Source organism: Triturus cristatus, chromosome 4_2 (assembly GCF_964204655.1).
Source record: "Triturus cristatus chromosome 4_2, aTriCri1.1, whole genome shotgun sequence".
In the NCBI taxonomy this organism is placed as follows: Eukaryota; Metazoa; Chordata; class Amphibia; order Caudata; family Salamandridae; genus Triturus; species Triturus cristatus.
The window spans coordinates 245,067,291-245,094,254 of NC_140586.1; the positions used below are offsets into that span (position 1 = coordinate 245,067,291).

Genomic DNA, 26,964 nt, shown 5'->3' on the forward strand with positions numbered 1-26,964 from the left:
TTTATTTCAGAACATATTTAATGCTATAGTAAACGCTGGTCCCCCGACACCGTGGAACAAAAGCGTTATTGTCCCGATCTATAAAATGGGAGCCAGAAGTGATCCAGGCAATTATAGGCCCATATCTTTGCTAGATAGCACCTCAAAACTAATGGGACGGCTACTATTACATCAGCTGGAAGAATGGGCCTGAGATAAAATATATATTGATTCCAGCCCAATATGGCTTCCAGAAGAGAAGGCGCACAATCGATCAGTGCTGGAACCTGAGCCTTGTCATGGAGATATATACCAGGGCTAAGGGGGAAATAATCTACATGACCTTCATGGATTTCTCAGCTGCATTTGATTGCATAAACCACAGTAAGCAATGGGAGATAATTGAGGCCATTGGGGTGGGCCCCCACAATTCTTACATGTATTAGACAGCTCTATTCCCAGACCACCGCATCAGTGCGGTATGGTAAGGAGGGGGCTTGCACCCGCTCGTTCCAGATTTTACGGGGGGTTAGGCAAGGATGCGTCCTCGCTCCATTCCGGTTTTCATTATACAGGAATGGGTTTGAGGTAGCATTGGCAGGTATGACTCCAGATATCCCGAAATTTGATTCCCTAACTCTGCCACTTCTCGCATATGCAGATGACACGGTCTTGGTGGCCAGAACAGGTAGGGCCTTGCAACACATGTTAACGGCCTATGCTTCCTTTAGGACTTCCCTTGATTTAAGGGTTAATGAATCCATTTTTTTTATTTCAATAGCAAACCCCACAGGAAGTGGGAAAGTACCATCTTTCCTCTTAGGGGCCCGCAAATTAGCAGTAGTGCATGCTTTCCCTTACATGGGAGTCATGTTTGATAAAGGTCACACTTGGGCCCCTACGGTCAAAAATAGGGTGTTGGCGATGAAGAGTACTATGGTAGCCATTATTAAACTTTCTAAGGAATTGGAAACCAAACCCATAAAAGTCGTAATGAGCATCTATAAGGATAAGACAGTTTCGGCAACCACCTATGGAGCTGGGGTGTGGGGCACGTCTCCAATTGAACAGTTGCAGATTACCGAGGATACATTTCTGAAGCGCTTGACTTCCCTCCCGGCATCATGCTCCAATTTTAATTGCCATGCGGAATTGGATTTCCCTCTCATTAGCGACTTGGTAAGGTTAGCCCCTTTAGTTTTCTGGCATCCAATTTGGAGGAAGAACACGCTATTTTTAACACAACTTATTATAAAGGATTGCCTTGAGTTAGACAATGTGCATAAAATAGGATGGCTGTATTATTTAAGGTCGACCCTGTGCTCCTTGGGTGTGGAGGATTTGTAGAGAAACCCTAGTGAATGACTCCAAAGAAACTTTTTTGGCTAAGTTGGTTTGAGAACGTACGGAGCTAAACAAAGTTAAACCTTCAGTTAGGATATATCGAAACCTCCTGACTCTAGCAGAGGGAGATTATCGCTATCTAGAGGAAATTCAGAACCTACAGCACAGATTCATCCTAGTAAGATTTCGTATGAATCGGTTATCCCTGATGGTGGGTTATCCGGCAGGAAAATATAAGCTTTGTGACCTGACAGTCTGTCCATGTGATGGAGTCTCGGAACAATCAGTCCTTCATATCATCCTATTCTGTGAATTGTATAAAGTGGAAAGTGCTAGATACATAGTACCGGCTCAGAGACATTACAAATTTAGACAATGCGGAGTAGCTCTCAAATTTCTTAAACTCGGCAACCCTTTTATTTGATTTGTAGTAGCCAATTTCCTTTAGCCTTCAATAAAGAAAAAGGAACATTTTTAGCCAGTTTTAGTAATATTGAGATGTACTTGGAATTTTATTGATTTTAAACTAATATTTGATGAATTATGTTTTTATTACGGATGCATTGCCCTTTTATGGTCTTTGTTTTGCTGAAGAGCGAATAAACCTTTATGATGATGACTGCCTTCTGAGCAAAGAATTTTGGGAACACTCTTCCCTTACTAACCCAAACACATGACTACGTTGAATGACGATTTTCTAGTTGCCTCAGGTCAGCAATGAGTAGCTCATCCAATGGGCTGGTTCTTTATATTCTGGCACTTCTGCTAGGCCTAGATGATGGGTTTTGACGTGGGACAGATTACATACTTAAACCGACCTGTTGGATTGCAAATACCAACAAATGGAAATCAAATACATAGGATGAACCTTTAAAACTCTGGGTGCCAGACGTTGAAATTAATTCAAACTCGTGCTAAGATGCAAACCAAACTACCTGGAGTTTAGGAAAGGTACCCACTTCATACCACAGGAATCACACTCCTGAAGAACACAAGATTCTACCCAGCACTCTCTACAGCTCGACTTTTCTTAATGGAAGTATCAACTTTTTTTGCACGATCTTACATTTTTTCCACCTGACTTCAAACCCCGGGTCTAAACGGATAACTATTGAAAAGATCGGTACAATCTGCTTTCCAAAAAATGAGCTTAAGTCTTGGCAATGAAAACTATCCAATGCCATGAAAATTACCTAAATTCATAGTAAGGGGCTTAGATTGGAGAACATGCACATAAAGTGTTTTTAACTCTTAAAACAAGACCACCCTAACAGGTGGTTTACCAGAGACCATATGACTACACGATCAAACAGTTTATATGTATTCTGAACTACTTAAATCGATTTTTTTGACTGCCTGACCAAGGTCTAGATTCCTTATCTGTAATCTTCACCTTCATCGCATTTCTTTCTTAGCACGTCACTAACCAACTAAAAATAGGTAGGCTGATGGTTGGACACAGGATTAATAAAGCGATTACGTGTGATGCAGCATTTCTAGTAGGGACCTTACTTTCAAAAGCAGTTTTCCAAAACAAGAGAACTCTTTACTCAAACAGGTCATCTGAATAACCAATGGGACGAGGATGAAGGGAAGGAGTTGCTGTTCAAAATATTAAAGCAGAGGACGATGCTGGGTGAAAAGAAAATGGTTAGAGCTCCATAAACATATTAGGCATATGTACCTTGATGACGCTTTATCACATGGCCAGATTTTGGAAGACTCCTTCGTCTAACACATTTCACTTTTCCTTCGGGACTCTTCAGCGCCTGCTCAGTTATGTTGTTCACCGCCTGCTCAGTTTTGCTCACCACCTGCACAGTTTTGTTCACCACCTGCTCAGTTTTGTTCTTCACCGCCTGCGGAGTTTTGTTCTTCACCGCCTGCGGAGTTTTGTTCTTCACCGCCTGCGGAGTTTTGTTCTTCACCTTTGCCTCTTGCTTCTGAACCTGTGCCTCGCTACACCTAGAGCAACACACAATTAATGTTACTATAAATGTTTCCTCTACAACTTGTAGTATCTTGGAGAGAAAATTGCACAGTACCTCTCACCATCACTTCACAACTGGTAATCCAAGTAGTAAGGGCCTACTGTAAAAAGAACAGCACATCCCTCGCTAATTTTTTTTTATTTGAAAGGTTTTATATAGCGCTGGCTCGACCCGTGGGTATCAGAGCGCTTTACATAAGCAAAAAAAAAAAAGAAAAAAGGCAAAAAAGACATTACAGGAAAGAGAACGGTTAGTCAATAGCAAAACATTCAGAACAGGAAGATTCAAACAAATTAATTTGCAAATGGGCAAACGAGCAATATACATGAGAAGGCATCAGGAAAAAGAACGGTTATTCAATAGCACTTCTTTAAACACAATCACAGCTCTCAAAATATAAAACAAAAGTAATCACTCACAATAGCACAATAGGCAGTCTCCAAGACAATGAAAAATCCAAGGTCACTCATCACAACCTACAGAATCACTGAAGTAAGACTCTACAATCATCATTTTGTCAAATATGTTAATTCCTACGCAATCCCCTGGTAACAAACCATAATCAAAGCACGTTTCTAACAAAAAACATACATGTTGCTATACAATCACAAGACACCGGTCTCCACAATAAAATTGAACCTTCACGCTCTGATGGAGAGAAGGCCCCAGATATCCGCCACATCTGAGTGACCAGTGATCCTGTTCCAAGCATGGGTACAAATTTCAGCTCTAGGGTCCAACTGACCCCGATCTGACTTCCAACACACAAGAAAAACGCTTTCTACACTTTACATACATTCAAAAGAACATTCACCTCTACCATTATTGGTCACTATCACGGACTTGTATTCAAAAAAGGGGAAATTGGACGATTATTTACCCAGGTCCAGCATACAGGTCCAATGATAGAACTATAACAAAGTAAGTATGCAGTTCCTAATATGCAAGCAGGCGATATGTATGAAGGGTGAGCTCTAGTAATTACTAGAAATGGAGCAGGGGAGAAGAGACTTCTCCTTGTCGGAAAAAGACCCTCACACACCCAGCCAGCTAGGTGTCATGCTTCATCATCGGGTCTGCTCCTTATCGGGGCGGCGCTGCAATCCCCGATCGGCACCCGATATGGGGCCTTCCTGGCGGAGATCTTTTTTCCGGAAGCCGGTGGGTGAAGTGCGTGTGAGGGCCCTAAAAGAGTGTAGGTGATAGTGGTGTGTAGGGAAAACTAAAATAGGGGAGGAGGTCCACTCAGGAAATTTTTTAATGAACGTGGCCCCAACCCTAATTAAAAAATGATAAGACAAACCAACGCTGCAGCCAGTTATAAGGATGCTGGTTGAACGTGTATGTCAAGTGGTCAACATGTTTCTTGCCCTTAAGTCAAATTTTGACGGCAATTCGTCAGGACCAGAGGAAACTACCTACACTTAAATGGTGGTGGTCTAGAGTATAATATACAAATGACCACCCTTACAGCACCCAAGGAAAGTGTGGTACCTGTAATTCAACATAACATATAGCCCAATAGGGTCACGGAAATGGTGTTTCAGATCCGGCTAGTGGAGACACTAAGGTGTAGTGTCGATTTCCAAACTGGAGGTGGCGGTAGACCTACCCCCACGTCGCCGGTCCGGGATTTCACATTCACTATCACAGACTACCATAAAGTAGGAGAAAAAAACACGGCCTGCTGCAACACTTATTCAAACTCCAGGATTACAAGAGCCTGTGTGGAGCAACTAAACGATCAACAAACCCAACTCCAATAGCACTAATTGGTGTAGCCATTCAGTCAATATTTTCATGCTGGCAGCTTTAGAAGGCGTACAGAATATGGAGTTATTCTAATTTCTTTGTGATTTACCGCTGCCCTTTGTGCAAGTTCTGCTATTTGTTCAAACCAATTACCAAATTAACAATTAACATGCAGTTTCTCTCATTGGCGTGTTCGTATGCAAATTCACACTTGGTACACTGAACATTTACTACAAGCTACTTTTCGTCAGTCTATCCTTTTCCCATTGGTAATGCTCCGCCAGGGTTGCTCGCTTGTGTACGTAGCTCCTTGCACTTTACACGTTGTCATCCCTTGGCAGTGTGGTGGTCTCCAACATGGATTGGAATCAAAGACTTAAATATACATTTTTGCAGATTTTCCTTAGTGTACACAGCAGCACGATGCTAAAGTTTTGTATCGGTCTCAGTTGGATCGAACCAAAGCAACGTATAAAGCAGGTTGTCAGCCGCAAAAATATCCTGGAATTGAGCCGATTTCATGTTCTGTTACCTAGCCCTTATATAGCGCACAACGGCTACTAGTGAGGCATCACAGTACTGCCACTGTCTGGATGGAATGCCTGTGGACCTGCATAGTCTAATGCACAAGTGTGGATGGATGTATTATGACTTTTTGCGGGAATAGTTTAGCGAGATGCACATAGTTTGGAAGTGTTACAGCTAAAGTGGCACTATTGGTGTGACTACTTATGCTTAAAGGGAGTGCAAAAGACAACAGTACGCTTAACGTGGTTTTACTTCACCTAAAATTGTTAAGGTCCTGCTTCCGGTTGTATTATAATTCAGGTTTTGCTTTGTTGGTCGCCGAACCCATGGTTGCGTTTCAATTTAGAGGCCCGTACATAGGTTTCCCTAAATCATGTCCTTATATAGGCACAATTCGCATTGCCTGCATTTGGGCATAGAATCCCCGTCCTTATTTAGGCATTAGCCATGCTATCCAAATACAGGCATGGTCACCTACATCCGTCCATCCCACGTCACAACTAGTTCTTAGAAGCCAGACCCTTAAGCCAGCGGGACTTTCCCTAGCTAGGATTATTGATTTCTCCAAGAACTCATCTATTATGCATGAACTACTATTCCTTAGGGGTTGATCCATGACGTCTTCCCCTGCCCGACTTTACGTCAATGCTAGCATTCCTAAACACCTTCCAGGTATAAATATACCTTCCCTTACCATGGCAAACCACGGCTCGGCACGACTTGACTGCACGGTTCGCCGTGGCAAGTTCGGAAGAGACCATATCCCAGCCTGACGCACTGACCAGACGCTGTCATCCCTGCTCGCAGAGAATCCAGCTTCCAGTGTTCTGACTCCCTCTGCGGGGTGTTAGAGTTTGAGACCCGGAAAGAGATTCCAACCTCTCTCATTCTAAGGTATGGAGCTGACTAGAACCTAGAGGGACTCTTGGGCATATAAACTTAGTATATACCATACTATAGAAAACAGCACCTTCTCTTACCTCGCACTACAAATAGGTTAGGTACACTGGGGTAGAACTATTTAGAAGCAACAGACGAGTATTCACTTTTTAGCCTGTTATTTATGTATGTGTCTATGAATATAGGTCATAGCTAAAAGACAATGCTATTGCAGTATTTTTTTCTTACTGCTTACGCTGTGCGTATTATATCTTGCTTACTGTCTAATGATTGTAACAGCTCATATCTCTTACACAAGAAACAAGACTATTCAATAAATTCTTTTTATTGAAATGCCAGTCTATTTCTGTGCAACTCTGGAGAAACTAAGCATGCACGATTGAGTGAAACGTATCTATTGTTTCCACGATTCTGAGACTCGTTCCGATTCTGAGGGAAACAAAGTTGTCATGTTTATGTGGTTGTCCGAAACGAATCCCTTCTTGTTTATTTGAGAAGTTTCTAGTGGCCTCTGAGTTAGCTGGCACATACAAGTAATTAAGTTTAATGTACTTGATAGGAGCATACTGATCTTAGTCCTATGCAAAAAATATAGTGTACATTATTCCAATGCGCAGAGCCTATAAGGGAAATAGGAACTACACTACACCATGGTTGATGCACATTTCTTAAAGGGCACCCAGATATCACTTCGGGCCGGACAATTTGAAGATTCAAGCTTCAGTCTCCTAAAAAGTGCAGTGGTTCTTATTTCCGTGTGGTAAGGGAGTTCTACTCAAAAAGTCTAGTTTTGAAATGTGGAGCTTTATGAGCTTATTGAATTAGAGGCCTCATTGACTGTTATAGGAATATTCCTATGACATACAATGCTCAATGTGCTATGCATAGTGCTTTGGACAAGATATGACTCAACGCTAGGATGCAGGGTAAGGTCACAAAACAGAAAAAAAATGCTTGACCAGATAATTGGAAAAAAGTACTTAGGATGCTAATTTCAATCAGTGCTATGTGCGGATTTGAGATCTGTCTTCTTTCTTTGCACCTTTGAGCTGAGGAGGGCAAATAGGTATTTTGCTTTTTATACAAAATTAGCTGCCAAAGCATCAGAATTTCTGGTTAAGTCTGTTAACTGGAGCAGGCAATTAAGTATTGATGGAGCAGGATTTTGAAAAACGAAGCCTGCTCGAATTAACACCCCCATAATATTTACTAACAGTGTGTAGTGAAAAGTAATATGCAAATCACATGAACCACACAGGAAACAGCTTTGCACATGCATGCACTAATGTGAACTAATGCATTAAAGAACTAGGCCGCATTTTACATTGCGTTACAAAAAACAAAAATTAATGCATGACTAGGCTGCATTTCGTATCTTACTTTAAAAATAATAAGTAATGCCGCTTTTGATTTAAGCTTATGCTAAGAAAATATTAACAGGGAATAGTGCAAAGGTGGGTGGTAAACAGTGAAAAGTGCATTTCCATGTAATTAATGTATATGTTTTATTGGTCATAGTGAGCTGAGTGGGCCTGCATTTTCCTAAAATTGCCATGAGATAGAGAGAGAGATAGAGAGAGAGATAGAGAGAGAGATAGAGAGAGAGATAGAGAGAGATATAGAGAGAGATATAGAGAGAGATATAGAGATATAGAGAGATATAGAGAGATATAGAGAGAATGAATAACCTGACAAATTGACAAACGCTGAGCGCTGCAGAAGAACAAAAGTCCAAGGGTGTTCAGCTCAGAAGACATTGTTTGCCTGCCAAAAGATGAGACTGGCAGTCGGACCCAGGACCTTTTCCACTGATGTAGCTGAGAAACATGTGTGAAAATAATGAAAGTTACAAGTATTAAAATAGTTGAACAAGTCAAGAATTATGTCATGTGAAATGATCTAGAACAATGAGCATGCTGAAGAAAACAAGTTACTTACCTGTAACTTTGGTTCCCCAGTATTGGTAACTTTCATAGATTCTCATGCTTTGTATCATTCCCCGTCGTCGGAATGGGAGCCTCGGTAACAAAAATATATATATATACATATGTATAACCATAGAAACAAAAGAGAAAAATAGGCCTAGGCCTCATCTCATTTTGTAGTATATCACCCTCTTTGTGTAAAAGAGCCCAAACTTTTGCCAGGGCCAATCAGCACAGCCTCACCCTCTGGAACCTTCCTGAGAGAGCTCAGAGCCTCAGATTTTCGTAGCCGTTGTGCCAACAGCCACTACCTTAGTAAACCGGCAGAGCTTTCCCAGGGGAGGTGGGTGGGCGCATGAGAATCTATGAAAGTTACCAATACTGGGGAACCAAAGTTACAGGTAAGTAACTTGTTTTCTTACCCCAGTATTGGAACTTTCATAGATTCTCATGCTTTGTATCAGAATAGCAAGCAGTAGATCACGACAAGCACATTTCGGTAATTACATGGCTTTACAAAATCATCTCAGTGCACATGATAAAACAACCATTACTGAAACCAAATGTGCTTACCAGGATGGAGGGATTGTAGGGAAAGCTCACCTCTCATTGAAAAAGATTCCGGAGGACTGCTTGACCAACCGCAGCGTCAGCTCGTCCCACCGATTCCAGGCAGTAGTGCTTCGTGAAGGTGTGTACACTGCTCCACGTTGCTGCCCTGCAGATGTCCTTAATCGCCACTCCAGCAAAGAGAGCCACTGAAGACGCCATCGCTCTCGTAGAATGCGCCCGGGCCCTTTTATCCAAAGGTTTGCCCGCAGCCTGATGACAGTACTGAATTGCACTGGAGATCCAGCGGGAAATGCCACTCTTGGCGAGCGGTAACCCCTTCCGTGGTGCACTGTAGGCGATAAATAGTTGAGTAGACTTTCTGAAAGAGCGTGTGCGCTCCAGATAGAATTTCAGGCATCTTTGGACATCCAAAGAATGCAATGTTCGTTCCGCTTGAGTGGAAGGACGCGGAAAAAAGGAGTTCAAAATTAAGGGTTCATTCAAATGAAACTCCGAAGGCACCTTCGGGATGAATTTTGGGTTGGTTCTCAAAATCATGACATCCCTCTTGAACTGTAGAAAAGGCTCCACTATAGAGAGAGCCTGGAGTTCACTAACTCTCCTAGCCGAAGTCAATGCCAGGAGAAGGGCCAGTTTCCAAGATAGGAACTTCAAGTCCGCTTTGTGAATCGGCTCAAAGGGCGCTTTCATCAGTTGAGCCAGTACCAGGTTAAGCTGCCAGATAGGCGGAGGTGGCCGGACCGGAGGATACATCCGAAATAACCCCTTAAGGAACTGCTTAACAATTCTTGCAGACCATAGAGATGGCCCCGATGTCTTCCGTCGAAAGCGGGATAAGGCAGCCAGATGCACCTTGATCGAAGAGTGCGCCAGACCTGATTTAGCCAGAGACAGGATGTAGGGCAGAATCTGATGTGGCAGGGATTTGTAAGGATGGAGTTTATTCCTCTGGCACCAAAGGCAAAATCTCTTCCACTTTGCCCTGTAGGTCTTATTAGTGCTTGGTGCCCGTGCCTGAGATAGAACATCCCTGCATTCCTTAGACAGATTCAGATGGCGGAATTCTCTGTGTTCAGGAGCCACGCTGACAAGTGAAGTGACTCCGGATCCGGATGGAGGACTTGCCCCTGATTCCTCGATAACAGAGATGGAATCAGTGGCAAGCGAATCTGGCGATCTTGGGAGAGAAGTAGGAGTTCCGAGTACCAGAACTGCCGCGCCCATGCTGGAGCAATGAGGATCATTTTGCATGGTTCTGCCCTGACCTTCCTGAGAACTCGAGGAATGAGGGGAATCGGAGGAAAGGCGTAGCAAAATGCGCCGAACCAAGCAATCGAAAGGGCATTCCCCAGAGACCCTCGCTGGGGAACCTTGCTTGCGTAAAACCGGCACTTGGCGTTCTCCGGGGTCGCAAAGAGGTCTATGGTCGGAGTACCCCATTTCTTGAACACTGCCTCCAGAGTGGCCTGATCCAGCTCCCACTCGTGTGTCACCTTCGTCTGCCGACTTAGAGCATCCGCTGTGATGTTGAGACACCCCGCCAGGTGCTCGGCTCGCAGAGTGATCCCGTGAGAGATGGCAAATTCCCAGATCACCTGAGCTTCTTTGGACAGCGTCCGTGATCTCGTTCCCCCTTGCTTGTTTATATAGTGCATGGCCGTAGTGTTGTCTGTCCGGACCAGCACTGCACGGTTCTGAAGTCTGGGGAGGAACGCCAGCAAGGCTAAGTGAATGGCCCTCAGCTCCAAAAGATTGATGTGGCGCAGTCTGTCTGCTGGACTCCAGTGACCGCTGACCTGAAGCTCCTGGAGGACAGCTCCCCACCCTTCTAGGGAAGCATCCGTGGTCACCACCATAGGAGAAGGAGGGATTCGGAACGTTAATCCTCCTGCGATGTTTTCCTTCACCAGCCACCATTCGCAAGCCGTGCGCATGGCAGGTGTTATCCATACTTTGTCGTTGAACGATCCTTCTGTCTGACGCCACTGTTTGTCCAGCTCCTCCTGTAGAGGACGCATATGTAGCCTGCAATGCGGTATCAAAGGTATGCAGGATGAGATTGATCCGAGCAAGGACTTGTACTGTCGAACCGATACATGTCTCTTGTGCAGTATTAGACGAGCGGAAGCGGCCAGTTTGCCCTGACGCTCCTCTGACGGACGAGCCGTGCATCGTCTCGTGTCCAGAATTGCCCCAAGGAACTTCCGTGACCTGGAGGGTATCAGTTCCGACTTGGACACATTGAGCTGAAGACCCAAATGGGCGAACAACCTTATGCAAGTTGACACAGCCTGAGACGTTGCCCTGAACGACGGAGCCTTGATGAGCCAGTCGTCCAAGTACGGGAACACTTCAAGGACTGCTTCCTCAGGAAAGCAGCGACTGGTGCCAGCATCTTCGTGAAAATGCGGGGTGCCGACCGAAGGCCAAACGGGAGCACCTTGAACTGGAAATGGCTCTTGCCTACTGTGAAGCGTAGATATTGCCTGTGAGCTGGGTGGATCGGAACATGAAAGTAAGCATCCTCTAAATCCAGGGATGCCAAAAAATCTCCCGGATTGAGCAGCCTTAGAATATCCTGGAGTGTGACCATCCTGAAAGAGAGCTTGATGAGATAGGTGTTGAGCTCCCTGAGGTCTAGTATAGGACGCCATGCCTCCTCCGTCTTCCGAACCAGGAAGAACCTGGAATAAAACCCCTTGCCCCTTTGTGAAAGTGGCACGGGCTCTATCGCCCCCTTGATGAAAAGCTGGTGGGCTTCGAGATGTAATAGTCGGAGATGTTTCGCTGCACGGGCGTCTGGAGCTCTTGTTGGAGGAAGATCTTGGAACTCCAACGTATGGCCACTCTGAACTATGTTCAAGACCCACCGGTCTGATGTTAAACGCACCCAGCTGTCCAGACATAAAGATATCCTGCCCCCGACTGGTGTTTGTGGCAGGGGAGGAACAGTAGCCAGAGCCAGGAGGCCGCTATTGCCTCTTGGCGTTGTCTCGTCCCTGACGATTCTGACGTCCTCTCTGGGACTGCCGAGAGAAAGACGCCGACTGTCCTTGGCGCTGGCTGGAATATTGTCCTTTATAGGACTGTCCAGATTGAGAGGAATACTGTCGTTGGTTTCCTCTGTAGTTAGAAAACCCCCGACCACGTGCCCCCTTAAATGGCACTTTGCGGTAGGTCAAAGAGCCTAAGGACTTAGCTGTATCGGTGTCCTTTTTAATGCTTTGGAGGGCGTCATCCACATGCTTTCCAAAAAGCATCTCTCCGTCAAAGGGGAGGTCCAAGATCCTATTCTGGACCTCCTGGCGAAACCAAGTCGCCTTCAACCAGCCTTGGCGGCGCAAGACGGCTGAGCCCGCCAAAGCCCTGAAAGCAGTTGAGGCAATGTCCATCGCACAGTCGATGACTTCCGAAGAGCATCGTTCTCCCTCCATCAGCACCTGTCTGGCTTCGTCTTGACAAGTTTCTGGTAGCTGGTCCAGGAATGGTTCCATATCACACCACATCTGGCGGTCGTATCTGCCCAGAATAGCCAGAGAATTAGCTGCCCGCACCAACAAGCTGGCCATGGTGGAGAATCTTTTACCCACATTGTCCAGTCTTCTGCCTTCTTTATCTGGAGGCGTGGTTAAAGGAGTGGACGGATTCTTAGATTTACTTTGAGCAGCTTGTGAAATAACCGAATCCGGCTTAGGTTGTCCTAGAAGACACGCAGGACTGCCCTCTGGTGCCTTGTATTTCTTCTCCAGCCGAGGAAGAACCGGAATGACGGTTGCTGGATTCTGCATTGTCTTCAGTCCCTCATCCCAGACATGTTCTATAATGGGAATTGATCTTACAGATTTCTTATATTGGGCTTTAAAGTCATAAAGGAAGCAGTCGGACTGCTCCACCGTAAAGGGCAAACCAAACCTCTTGGATGCCCGTTCCATCAAGTTATGGAAACCACCAATGTCCACCGGAGGCGATATATTTGTCTCTCGGCCTACAGCATCAGGATCCTGTGTATCATCAGGGTCCCCATCTGGATCCCCTGGATCTGTAAGAGGGATCACCTGTCCCTCGTCGTCTTCGTCCGTATCTCCATCGTCCGCGTCATCATCAGCAGGTTCCGTACCTGAAGGTTGGGGAACCACTAAGGGCAGCACTGGTGAAATGGACCGAGGTACCTCTCTTGGTAGAGGTGGCAAGTCCATTGGCATGTCACGTGGCACTTCCAAAGGAGAAGGACGCACTGGAGTGCGATCCGGCAACGTCGGAAAACGAGATCTATAGTCTTGCAGCATCTGTTGCAAATCCGATACCAAAGCCACTGGCAAGGCAATTAGGTCCTGCCTTAGAGAGCGGGGGCGTAATCCCTGTTGGTGCCCCTCCTGTCCCTCTGGGCCATAAAACTCCTCCGTATCTGTGTCCTGCTGTTTGACATTCAGGTCTGAAGGGCTGTATGCGTCCCCAAACTGCCCATCCTCCTCATCCTCCGAGTCCTCGAGAAGCATGGATGGTGGCAAAGGCGTGACCCGCCTAGGGGAAGTCATGTCCGGTGTAATCACTAATCTTTGGGTTGAAAAATCCAATTTTTTCGTCGTCGACGGTCCCGTCGGCGGTCTCGTCGACGGAGTCGATGGCAACGGGATTTCCAATGTCGACGCACTCGACGACGACTGAAAAGCAACTGTCGTCGACGGAGCTGAAATCGTCGTCGACGATGAGGCCGTCGACAGTCCTGTAATCCTCGTCGACGGAGCAGTCGTCGACGGAGCAGTCGTCGACGGGGCAGCCGTCGCCGGAGCAGTCGTCGACGGAGCAGTCGTCGACAGAGCAGTCGTCGACGGAGCTTTCTTTTTCGTCGACGGAGTATGTTTCATAGTCGGCGGAGCACCCGTCGACAGTCTCGTCGACGAACTTGTAGTCATCAACATCGACGAACTCGTCGTCGTCGTCGTCATCGTCGACGTGGTCTTCGTCGTCGACACCGCCTTCGAAGACGACGAAGTAGATATTGTCGACGGTCTCGTGGACGACCCCATGGAAATAGGCTTAACTGAGGAGATCGTCGTCGACGTACCTGCTGCCGCCTGCGTCGACGGACGCGGTTTCTTCAGTGGCACCGACTGAGGAGTTTCTGCAGCCTGTTTCTTTACAGGTTTCTCCTTCTGGGACGAAGGGGTAGATGTAGCAACCCCCTTATTGTCCTTAGGGGCTATGTCCACAGTAGCCCGTCCCTGCCTCTCCTTTACACTGTCGTGAGGAGATTTTTTGGGACCAGCCTCCTCAGACCTGTCAGAGATCCCGTGAGAGGCTTTGAGAGGAACCTTGAGAGGGGGTTCCGCAGAAGTGGAGGGAGATGACCTACCCCTCTTCTTCGATCTCCTGGAGGAGGTGCCAGAGATAGATTCTTCCTCATCCGAAGAAATGACCTCCCTGGTCTTGATCTTCTGCAGCCACGTCAGCAAGCGCCCCTCTCTGTCTCTCAAGGTCTTGGTCGAGAAGGTCCGACAGATTTTACAGTCGGTGGCCTTGTGTTCCGGGTACAGGCAGTATATGCAGTTCTCATGCCTGTCTTCCACAAACAGTCTCTTCTTCCCACAAGAGGCACAAGCCCTAAATAAAGCTTTCTTCTCCTTTTCTGACATTCTGTCTCAAAAGATGGTAATAAAGATATCCAAAAGTAACTCTGTGAAAAACTGAGCAGAGCTCAGTGGAGACTCCCTAGCACAACGTGCGGTAGAAAAATCTGAGGCTCTGAGCTCTCTCAGGAAGGTTCCAGAGGGTGAGGCTGTGCTGATTGGCCCTGGCAAAAGTTTGGGCTCTTTTACACAAAGAGGGTGATATACTACAAAATGAGATGAGGCCTAGGCCTATTTTTCTCTTTTGTTTCTATGGTTATACATATGTATATATATATATATATTTTTGTTACCGAGGCTCCCATTCCGACGACGGGGAATGATACAAAGCATGAGAATCTATGAAAGTTCCAATACTGGGGTAATTATGAATGTGACCGTGATGGTGTGATAGACCACCTCCCAAACCATCAAATAAGCAGTCAAATTTTATGAATTGTTTCAACTAGTGTGTTGGACATCTAGATTTTAGGGTATAACTGGGGTGTCTTTGGGGGTGTGGTTTAAGCTTAGGTCGTATAGAGAGGAGAGAAGGGTGATTTTGTCGCTGTCCGTTGGTTTGCAGAGAGGCCTAGCTCTCCTGTCCCATTCCTGATTCCTGAAATCTGTGTTCCATATTTCAGGGGACCCCCACTACCTCCTTGGCCATGGGGGTGGTATTTCACTGATCCTTTGGGTTTGTATTATCTTTCTGACTCGTACTTTGCATAATTATTTGCAAATATATTTGTCTCTGAAAATTAGGTCTCGTCTATCCACTCCTTCATATGCATATCGTTCATTTGATGAGTATGACACGGTTTGCATTTTACGGATTGTTTTCTCTCCCTCTTGTAAGATTCTTTGTTTGCATTGTAACCTGTATGCGATGAGCATTAACTATTCACATGAATGTGAGATACATTTTATTAATCTTACAGAGAGTCTGATTATTTAGCTAGTTACATAGTTAGATAGTACTATAATTACCATCAAATACTCAACTAATTGGTCTAGAGGATGGTTTGATTAATGATTAGTTTGGTAATAATGATTGATTTTATGTTCTTAACAAGAAAAAGTTAGTGTTTTGTTCTATGTGGTCTAGAAGTACAGGTACGGAGGTACCTGAGAAATCCGGGGATAGAAATTTAGCCTGAAGTAGGCAGAAGAGTGTGGATAAGTTATCACACTGGAGAAGTACTTTGTTATAATACGGTATGGTGGAAGGCTGTAGGTTTTATATTTAGGGACAATTTTGTATGTAAGTAGAGTAACTGAAATAGCGAAGGGTCCACTTCCGAAACTCTGGCCTTATCCCCAGGGGAGTTACAAGACCTCTATAAATAAAGTCCTCTTGTGAAACTTTGGCCTTATCCCTAGAGGAGTACAAAGTCCACCTGTAGCTTGTTTGGGCGTAAAATAGCGCTGGTCATTGTTTTACTTAAAGTGAAAGAATTTCTCATTTTGAAGTGAAAAACTCTTTATTTAGTGAAACCGACAATGTAGCATTGTTTTGTGATGTTACTAACAAGAAATTTAAGAAAACTTGGAAATTCATTGCCATATTATTTGTAAAGGGTGGGTCATTAGGAGTAATACTGATGTCGAAAAAAGCTGCGCTCGCATTGGTCAGATAGAGGGCGAATTACGTGAACTGCATTTGTATTGGTCGAGACGTTGCTATGTAGTGGAGCTCTGATTGGATGGTTGGTGTGAGTCGCGCTGGTATAGGATGAGAACTGACAAATAGAATAAGTAGAACTACGGAAAGGTTTCCGTGTTTTGCTGAGATACATTAGCATAACGAGTCTGAAAACAAAGTTGCTTAGTAAAATAAAGAATTTCTTTAAAAAGAACTAACCAATAGTGCCTAGAGAGAATTCCTATTCCACCACTTAGGACGCCTGCTTCCTATATGATGTTGGAGTGAGGATACTATATGTGTACTTGGTTAGAGAATTGAGTGGAATACACAAAGGATGATGGTGTTATAGCTTTCCCACAGCACAGTTAATTTAATGTAAGTGTGGAAAAGTGGATTTTCCTGATCAGTTATGTCCCCTATCTTGGACCCCAACGGTTCTATATGCATGTTAGAAACACATGTATGTTCCCTCCAGTTCCAGTTTCGAAGACGCAAACACATGTGCGTCCACCATCAACATGTTCTCTGTCAGATCCGCCATCAATGGGCTGGATATTTGATTCCTAAATAGGAAAGGCCACCGACTTTATATGGCTAAGTTACTCCATTTTTACAGTTCAGGCGAAGTAGGCCCGATTCTGTCCTCAAAGCCTTTCCCTGCTCTCTGTCTCTGACAAGCGTCAGCTTGAGCTCGCATCTGCTCCCATGAACTTTGTCCTATTTCCTGTGCAGCTAACGGTGCCTGCCTCGGCCAGTTTTTGCCTGCCTGCCAAGAAGCTGTATTTCACCTTCGAATTATCTACTTTGCTCTTCAGCCGATGCATTCCTGTCTAGTGATTTAGGTAAACATTTCCTTTAGCTTCCGAGCAAGGGGCTTGGCCTCCCTGTGCTCATGCAAGTAATTCATAGCCCAGTTGCCATGGAAAGTTTTCTGCCTCCTGCATCTCATATAGACACTTAGACGTTTGTGCACGCACACAGTCAGTATAGACTAGATTCTGTCCGAGAGTCTTTCCTTGTGGATAACATAGTTCTTTAAACATAGGATGTTAGATATGATTTGGGATTAGGTTGACTTGACCCCCCAGACTTTTCGTCTCCACATGTAGAGCTAATGTCAAGTCCCCTTCACCCCCTAGTTGCACGTCAATTACACGTCATGCTGCTGCGCGCGCATCTATGCCAAGTATTATCTTATAGATCCACCTATGTATGATAACTCTAACCAATTATGTTTCTTTTTATTCCTTATTACGCCCAGTTTCGATTACGTATTTACTATGTCACTTTTCATATCAATTGTTACGCCTCCTACATTCGTTTCATTGTAATGTACTTACTATAAAAATGCATGTCTGTCAATAAAGTATCGTACTTCACTTCCTGAACCTTCTTGGTGACGGAACCTGAAGGCCGCGACTCGAGTCGGCCATTTTGGAATAAAGCCCATTCAGAAACCTCTTATACCACGGATTCTGCCTCTTATTATTCTGAGCTATTTTGATTAAAGTTCCAGTATGAAATTCAGTCAGGTAAAGAAGAATTTATTTACCACATAATGGCGCCCGAACAGGGACACTTTCTCATCTCACGCGCCGGCGGTGCGTTGCAGGCCCGGTCTCCTGCCACAGCTGGACGGACCATAACGCGTACCAGCAGGATTTCCTGTAGCTCCCTCCGGTCAAGCGGGGGCGACTGAGGCTGCGATCAACCCAGACGAGGCGGTGAGAAGCGCGAAGTATCCCGACCAGAGCCTAGCTGAGAGAGCAAGATCCGAGGTATACAGAGGCCCACCAGGTTTTCGAAGTCCCGATGTCCAGAGGGTCCGATGTCCGAAATCGAGTTCATTCTCCGAGGCCTTTCGTTGTGAGCTACTCGGTGAGTACCATCGCCGGGGAGGCGTGTTGACGTGCACATAGGTTGTGCCGGTCAAGACGGATTTGGGTACACAAATCCGGTCTGCACTGTTTAGCAGTGTATATGTACTGTTTAGCAGTATATCAAGTATTCCGAAGTATCGAGTTATTGTCAAGAATTTTGCTTGGTGATTAGTTATGCAGACTGTCATCATTGTTGGTCATTTTTTAAATGTTTAGTGTTTAATTTCTAACGAGTTAAAATGTCCTGCATATTGTGGTATGAATGATTGTCCATTGTGCATTGTTCATTATTATGTTTTAGGTACTAAGTGTGCTCAAGATTAAGTATCAGATCAGTTGTGTTCAAGAGTAAGTACCAGATTAGTTGTCAATATGCCGCTCTTTTCGAAGTTAAGACAGATCACTACTATAAAAGGGGTGCTTGAAGAGGCAGTTCCTATTCCTCCTAGGGACACTCCAGGGCACTTCATTTATCACAAGCATGGCTTAGACGCCATATTATTCCTTGATCTATGGGTGGACTACACCAGAGAGTTACCAGAAAATCAGAGATGGCCCGTAGCTGGGACCTGGGACGCAGACTGTATCATGAAAGTAGAAGAAGAGTTGTGGAAGAGGAAAGCTAGACAGTCACAGAAAGACGCTATTGAATTATGGCGTAAAGAATCGCATAGACGCACTGAAAAGGCGCTAAGACAGGAAGAGAGAAGTAAAGAAAGTGCAAATAAGGTTCGAGAGAAGCAGTTGATTGAAGAAGGTACACGAGTACAAGCAGAACAAATAGAGAGACAAAGAAATGCCCTTATGAAAGGGATGTATCCCCTTCTGGCCGAAGGATTGCCTCAAGCCACTGCGGCCATACCAAAAGACTTGCCACCCCCATTGTTTCCAATAAAGGTACATCCAAAAGGACATCCTAGAACCGCAGAAGATATTTTTCTTTCCTCATATTTAGATGATACAGTTCCCGAATATACTAACCCCGCACCACATAGACCGTCTGCTGGGGGGGTTCAACGTCAAGATCAGGTATCTGTCACTGTGTCACAGCAAGCTCCGACACAAGTCACGACACAAGCTTCGGCAAGCACATCTGCTTCCGCGTCTGTCCCCGCAACTGATTCTACAACCGTGTCTACACCTATAGTGGCTGTAGCACGTTCAACGAATCCTTTCACGTCTGACACCTCAGAGGGGGCTACTGGAGGTGCTACTAGCCTTCATTTCACGCCACCCAGAGGGAGCAAATTTTCTTTCCAAGAACCAGTACATGCACGTACGCCCAAACTTGTAAATACCCGTATGCTTAAGGATCTTATGATAGATTGTAGATATGATCCAGTGCCCGGTAAAGAGGACGAAATGGTCCTGGCATCGTTACGAGTTAGACGAGCTGCAACGTTTTTAGGGAGGCTACCAGGAATGGCTATGCATTTAGATAGCATATATCATTTTGTCCAAACAGGAAAAGATCCTGAATGCATTAACAGAGCTATGGAGTATCAGAAAGTAGAGATACAGGGAGAATTGTTACGTTTTTTTGTAAATTGTGTGATCAGAAATCAGGACCGACCAGGGGTAGACCCGGAAATAATGCAAACTCTTACTAAATGGAGTCAGAATATATCCGATGGAAAACATGATAGACAAGGAAGTATAGTAGCCATGTGCCGAAAAATTAGGAAAGAAGTAGAACACATACATGCAGAGAGATTGGAAACAGACGAGTTCGAGCAGGATGAAGAGTCCGAATCAGGAGACTCAGGAAGACAGCCAGGACACCATAGCCTATGTGGGCAGAGGAAGGTCCTGTAATAATACCAGAGGTTTTTCTGATCCGATACACTCTATATGCCCAACTATAATAAATATGAAATCTCCCGAACGTTTGTTTCAAGCCGCAGACAAAATACTCCGGGAACGAAGGGGTTACCACCTCCTCGATTCTATGGACGAACAAGAATTAGCAAGGGCAGCTGTTCATTGGATGGACAGTCCCGGTAAATATGGTGATGTGACAGTCGCACACACGTTTTTGAACCTCAGTTCAGAGGAACAACGTCTAGCTGGGATCTATATGATTCAGCAACTTCTTATATTATATAAGAGCCAACATGCTGATCCTGGTCCCTTACCTGATATATTAACAGAACTACTTGCGGATAGATGGAGAGGTTCTAGTAACAAGTTAATTAAAGAAATACTAATGTCACGTAAACAGTACGTTCTTTTTGTAAGTCCAGATCCTTTCGCGATCCCCAACAAAGAAGGAACACCGTACTACATGGATAGACAGAATCCCTTACGAGAAGTGCACCCAATAAAGGGCGAAGACAATCGTTTTCACCGTGTATTTGTATATACACCCATAACAAAAATCGAATTGTTAGAAATGAAAAAAGTAGTACCAAGTCATGACAAAGACCCAGCGGGTTTCCACCGAGAAATTAAAGACATGTTATTAATGGGAGAATACACCTATCCTGATATTATGACGATATTAAAGGTGTTAATGCCTGCTGGCATTTATGAAAAACTGAAAGAAAAAGAGTGGGAAGTGGGAGACCAAAAGATAGATTGGACAGCATTAGAAACAGAAGAGAAAGCCCGAACTGCAGGTTCAGGACTCGGGGATAAAGTTAAAGCATTACCAGGTTTACTAGTACAGGTACTGCCACGTTTATTAACTACGAAAAAGGAAGATTGGGGTGCAATTACAGCCTGCAAACAAAAGCAAGATGAAGACACAAGTGATTATTATGCACGATTTGAAAAATGCTTTGGTATAAACAGTGGTATAAAAGCAAGCAGTGACTCATATCCACATTTATTTGTGACTAAATTGGTGGAAAATGCATTACCTCCAGTGAAGAATAGAATATTGAAATTCGAGAGTACCTGGCAAAGTAACACTCCGTCACAAATGCTACAAATGTTACAGTATCATCATAATAGAATTAGGGATGAACAAGAACACGAGCATAGACGCATGAAGGATACTAAAATGAAAATGTTAGTTTCTCAGACAGTACCAGCGGAAGGTCACAAAAAGGGTGTGACACATTCTGGAGATTCTGCAGTTCTTGTAAAGGGAACCTGCAATTACTGTAAACAACCAGGCCATTATGTACACGATTGTCAAGTCCTGAAACGTAATATAGCCACAGGTATTGCAAAAGAGAGACCACGATTAGTTAGACAGGATCAGAATGAACAAGGAACTACGCAGCATGGACAGTCCATGCCGGCTCAGCAACAGTCTATGCCAGCCTCACAGCAGCCCATACAGTTTGTGCCAGCTGCACCACCGTTACCTACTGCTGCCACACAAATAACTTCACGACAATTGTACCAGAACGCACAGTATGAATACCCTGAGTACCAACGTTATGCATGAACCAGCCTAGAGAGGGAAGTTGACTTACCCCTTATCGAGATTCCAGTAGATCAAGAAGGACCTTATGTCCATAGTGAATTATTAGGTCAAGACAGAAAATTTTTACTCGATACAGGGGCAAGTCGAACGACCATAAAACGTAGTGAAGTTCCAGGGGCACCCCTCTCAGGCTCTCAAAATGTTTCCCTTGGTTTTTCAGGAAAGCCTATTGTTAATGAAGTATCACAGCCACTTCCGCTTACGATTGGTCCCTTGACACGAACTACTGATTTATTGCTTACCAAATCTTGTCCAGAAAACTTGTTAGGAATAAAGACATTGAAAGCCCTAGGGGCTATTATTTGTTGTTCTCCGGAAGGAGTAAGATTGTTTTTACGAGATTTTAAAGGTCATTATGTATCCAGAGACATGGATCCCCGACTACAGATTTTACCAGCGCATCTATGGGCACAAGGCCCTACTGATGTTGGTTGCATGAACATTACACCATATCGAGTCACATTAAAGGAAGGAGTGGTATTGCCACGAATGCGGCAATACAAGTTACCACCGGATGCTGTAGCGGCTTTACTGAAAATCATTGACGAGCTAGTTGCGCAAGGAGTGGTTGTAGAAACCAACTCCAATGTGTGTAATTCACCGATAATTCCGATTCTTAAACGAACTGATCCCATGGCCCCGCCAGTATATCGATTGGTTATTGATCTGCGCGAATTAAACAAGTGCATTGTGCCACAATTTCCTGTGGTCCCCGATATCTCATCATTACTGACAGCTATTGATTCTCAAGCTGCATTCTTTACTGTGATTGATCTCAAGAATGCCTTTTTCAGCGTCCCAATAGATCCAGAAAGCCAATATTTGTTTGGATTTAGTTTGAATGGACGAAGCTTTAAATTCACACGCGCTCCTCAAGGATTTACAGAAAGTCCCAGCATCTATAGCCAAGCACTGAAACGAGAACTTGACAGTATACACATGCCCGTTGACACCGCATTGCTTCAATACGTCGATGATCTGCTGATCACCGCACGAAGCGAACCCGAATGTGAAAAAGCATCACTGACAGTTTTACATTTTCTAGCCGACAAGGGGCACAAGGTGTCTCCTTCTAAGCTGCAATTCTGTGTCCAGCGAGTTATTTATCTTGGTCACTCGCTGTCCAAGGAGGGAAGGCAGCTTACACCTGACCGCATTCAGTTAATTGCAAACATGCCAATACCCAAGACACAAAAGGAAGTACGGGCTTTCATAGGCCTCACTTCATACTGTAGGCAGTGGATTCCCCAATATGCATTTCTAGCGAAACCACTCATTCAGTTGACAACACAGGAGGTAGCCACGTCGACTGTCCTCCCTTGGACTCAGGAACACACACTAGCTTTTGAGAGCTTAAAGAAAGCTCTATGTCAAGCACCTGTTCTAGCGACACCATGTTACAGCAAACACTTTACACTCTTTGTTACAGAACGTGCAGGTACTGCCTTGTCAGTACTCACTCAAGAACAAGCAGGATCATGTAAGCCTTGTGCTTATTTCTCCAGTACATTAGATCCCGTAGCTCAGGCTTTGCCTGCGTGCCTGAAATCAGTGGCAGCGACAGCTTTAGCAATCAGACAAAGCGATGCCATAGTGTTAGGACACCCATTGACAGTACAAGTACCACATGCAGTAGAGGTTCTTGTGAATCGAACGCAAACACAACACTTGACCATAGCAAGACTTACTGGTTATGAACTGACATTGTTTCAGCCACATATAGAAATCAGACGTTGTAATACATTGAATCCTGCTACACTTTTACCCGTAAGTGGAACAGACCCACTAGCTCATGATTGTGTTGAAGTTATTGAGGTAAAGACTAAACCCAGACAAGACTTAACAGACGTCCCATTGTTAGATCCAGACCTGACATTGTATGTAGATGGTTCGTGCATGAGAACAAGTACAGGAAGTTTTAGGAGAGAAAGCTATGTTAGACAGCATTCAGCACATTTGGTTCAACAAACATTTACGAGCAGCAGCCAAACAAAAAGTTCGTACCTGTATGATATGTTGTCAGTTTAATCCAGGAAAGAGTGTCCCCGTAGAGCAGGGTGGATTTCAGCCTCCTGATCATCCTTTTGAAGTCCTCCAGATGGATTATATTCAGATGGAACGTTGTCGAGGATTCAAATATGTTCTCGTAGTTGTTTGTGCTCTCTCCCGTTGGACAGAGGCGTACCCAGTATCAGATTACACTGCCCCGACTACTGCCAAGCAGCTGGTTCGAGAATTCTTCCCACGGTACGGTTTACCACGTGTTGTATATTCAGATAACGGTCAGCCCTTCTCATCTGAATTAATGAAACATGTTTCACTCTTGCTAGGATATGAGTGGAAATTCCATTGTGTCCGACACCCCGAGGCAGCAGGTCTCGTGGAACGACATAATCAACTTTTGAAAATCAGATTGTCTAAAATATGTCAGGAAAAAGGTGTGGACTGGATAGTAGCCTTACCAGTTGCGCTATTTTACATGAGGATGGTAGCACACTCTCGAACAGGGCTATCCCCTTATGAGGTGATCTTTGGTAGACCACCGAATATGTGGGGGACGCCTATACCCCGTAAAATAACTGATGTTGACTGTAATATGCTGACAGATTACCTGGCTTCCTTGATGTCTGCACTACAATCTTGTCGTTCACAGGTAGTCGCAGCTTTTCCCGACAACACCGAGGTGAAACCTCATGACGTAATTCCCGGCGACTACGTTCTCGTCCGGAATTTTGATCGGAAAACCCAACTGGAGCCCAGGTGGAAACTTCCCAAGTTGGTCCTGTTGACAACAAGAACAGCTGTGAAGATCGAAGGGAGAAAAGGCTGGGTGCATTCCAGCCATATCAAGAAATTTCATGGACTTCCTCCTGACATGAACAGTCCTCCCCGTGTGTCTTCCCCCATTGACTCAAAGCTACCTTTGGCTGAGGCCAGTAGCACCGAACTATATAAATTGAAACTCAGGTCCAGACCCAAACTGTCGGACGATTTGATTGTTTAAGTCCTCTCCAAGGTGAAGCGGTTGAATCTGTCCCGACATGTATCCCTTAGGTCTGAATCATGTACAGTCCCGAACTATATTGAAACGACATGCTTACTGTAAATTACTGCGTAGCCACTGTATTGTGACTTTATTAATTTTGTTTTTCTTGAGTCTTATAATAGTTACTGCAAGTATATTATTGCATATGTATTATCCTGTTTCTAAACGTGCCTTCAATATAACTGATGAACATTCTTTTAGTGACCTACCCCACATGAGTTGTCCTATAGACTTGCGCTGCGTAATAACACTTTCATTAGTATGTTACATCATTCTCATCAGACTAGTAATGCCACTAATTGTTGGGTGTGTGGTCGACTCCCTCCCTATCAGAATAACAAAGGAGTTCTGCCTTTCTTTCCACATCCGTTCACATATAATGGCACCTGTGGAGCATGGTTTAGGTTGTTGAATTCCATAGATTCAGACACAGCAGTTTATCAACATCATTGGATATGGGGAAATCTGAATATAGTGTTATACAAAGTGTCACCCTGACAAGGAGGGTCACCCTAGTAGAACAGGAACAGATCTAGAAAACGAAGTATACAGATTAGGTAATTTTACACCTAATCTCATGATTCTGAATGTCGAATCCGAAGTTGAGCTAATTTTGCCCACCATGTCAGTATTTCCAGTTAAAGGTGAATTATGTGTAAGGAAAGTTGGTTCCATACATATGGGCCATAGCAAATGCGTTACTATTATAGAATATAGTGATGAAGGCAAATCTTCATTTAGAGCTTCTCGCCATTCCTACTTTATATGTGGTCAGACGGCATATATGCGTCTACCTCTAGATTGGGATGGTACCTGTTACATAGCATTCCTTTTGCCACCTGTTTTCCTAGCTCCTCCTGATTATTATCGAAATACTCATTTAGTACACAATAGAGAGCGAAGAGATCTCCCAGTTGTCGATTATACTGAAACGGCATGGGACAAGTATGTAGATTTTAATAAAGGTATTTTTCCATATATAGGTACAATTTCCAATAGTAAACTGATACGTAGACTAACTAAGACTCTTGAAGCCGTAGTGAATGAGACTATAGCCGCCCTAGGCAATCTGACAGAGGAACAATCAGTGATGAGGATTGTTGTCCTTCAAAATCGGCTTGTCCTTGATGTCATCCTGGCCGATCGGGGCGGAGCTTGTAGGGTCATCGGATCCAGCTGCTGCATATTCATACCAGAAAATTCGCCATCTGTATATAAAGCTATAACCCGCCTTCATAAGATTGTGAGCCAGATACACGAGGATCCAGGCACTTGGACTTGGTCCGGGTGGTTTTGGAGTCTGATATCAGCCTGGGGATGGAGAGTTCTATCCTTCCTAGGTATTGGCCTTCTTATACTATTCAGTTGCTGCTTATGCCTGCAATGTGGACCAGCGATTTGTGGTTTGTGTGCCACATCGTGTATTCCACATCAAGGTTTTCGTTCAAAATCCCGGAAGAAGAAAGAAGAAGAAATGATGCTCCATGAGCAAATCGATGGATTAATGAAGATTGATGTTTCTTGACGGGCAAGTAGGGGACAAGGAGGGAATGTGGAAAAGTGGATTTTCCTGATCAGTTATGTCCCCTATCTTGGACCCCAACGGTTCTATATGCATGTTACAAACACATGTATGTTCCCTCCAGTTCCAGTTTCGAAGACGCAAACACATGTGCGTCCACCATCAACATGTTCTCTGTCAGATCCGCCATCAATGGGCTGGATATTTGATTCCTAAATAGGAAAGGCCACCGACTTTATATGGCTAAGTTACTCCATTTTTACAGTTCAGGCGAAGTAGGCCCGATTCTGTCCTCAAAGCCTTTCCCTGCTCTCTGTCTCTGACAAGCGTCAGCTTGAGCTCGCATCTGCTCCCATGAACTTTGTCCTATTTCCTGTGCAGCTAACGGTGCCTGCCTCGGCCAGTTTTTGCCTGCCTGCCAAGAAGCTGTATTTCACCTTCGAATTATCTACTTTGCTCTTCAGCCGATGCATTCCTGTCTAGTGATTTAGGTAAACATTTCCTTTAGCTTCCGAGCAAGGGGCTTGGCCTCCCTGTGCTCATGCAAGTAATTCATAGCCCAGTTGCCATGGAAAGTTTTCTGCCTCCTGCATCTCATATAGACACTTAGACGTTTGTGCACGCACACAGTCAGTATAGACTAGATTCTGTCCGAGAGTCTTTCCTTGTGGATAACATAGTTCTTTAAACATAGGATGTTAGATATGATTTGGGATTAGGTTGACTTGACCCCCCAGACTTTTCGTCTCCACATGTAGAGCTAATGTCAAGTCCCCTTCACCCCCTAGTTGCACGTCAATTACACGTCATGCTGCTGCGCGCGCATCTATGCCA

General features: G+C 44.6%; 1 protein-coding gene across 2 annotated transcripts in view; it reads right to left on the minus strand.

Moving 5' to 3' along the window:
- LOC146833558 (E3 ubiquitin-protein ligase TRIM39-like) overlaps nt 1-26,964 on the minus strand; it is a 556,215-nt gene that overhangs the window by 81,657 nt on the left and 447,594 nt on the right. For both annotated transcript variants that reach the window (XM_085601414.1, XM_085601415.1), the window contains one exon: nt 3,008-3,288. In XM_085601414.1, the coding sequence (XP_085457540.1) occupies nt 3,008-3,288 (281 nt within the window). The remainder of the gene's footprint in view (nt 1-3,007; nt 3,289-26,964) is intronic.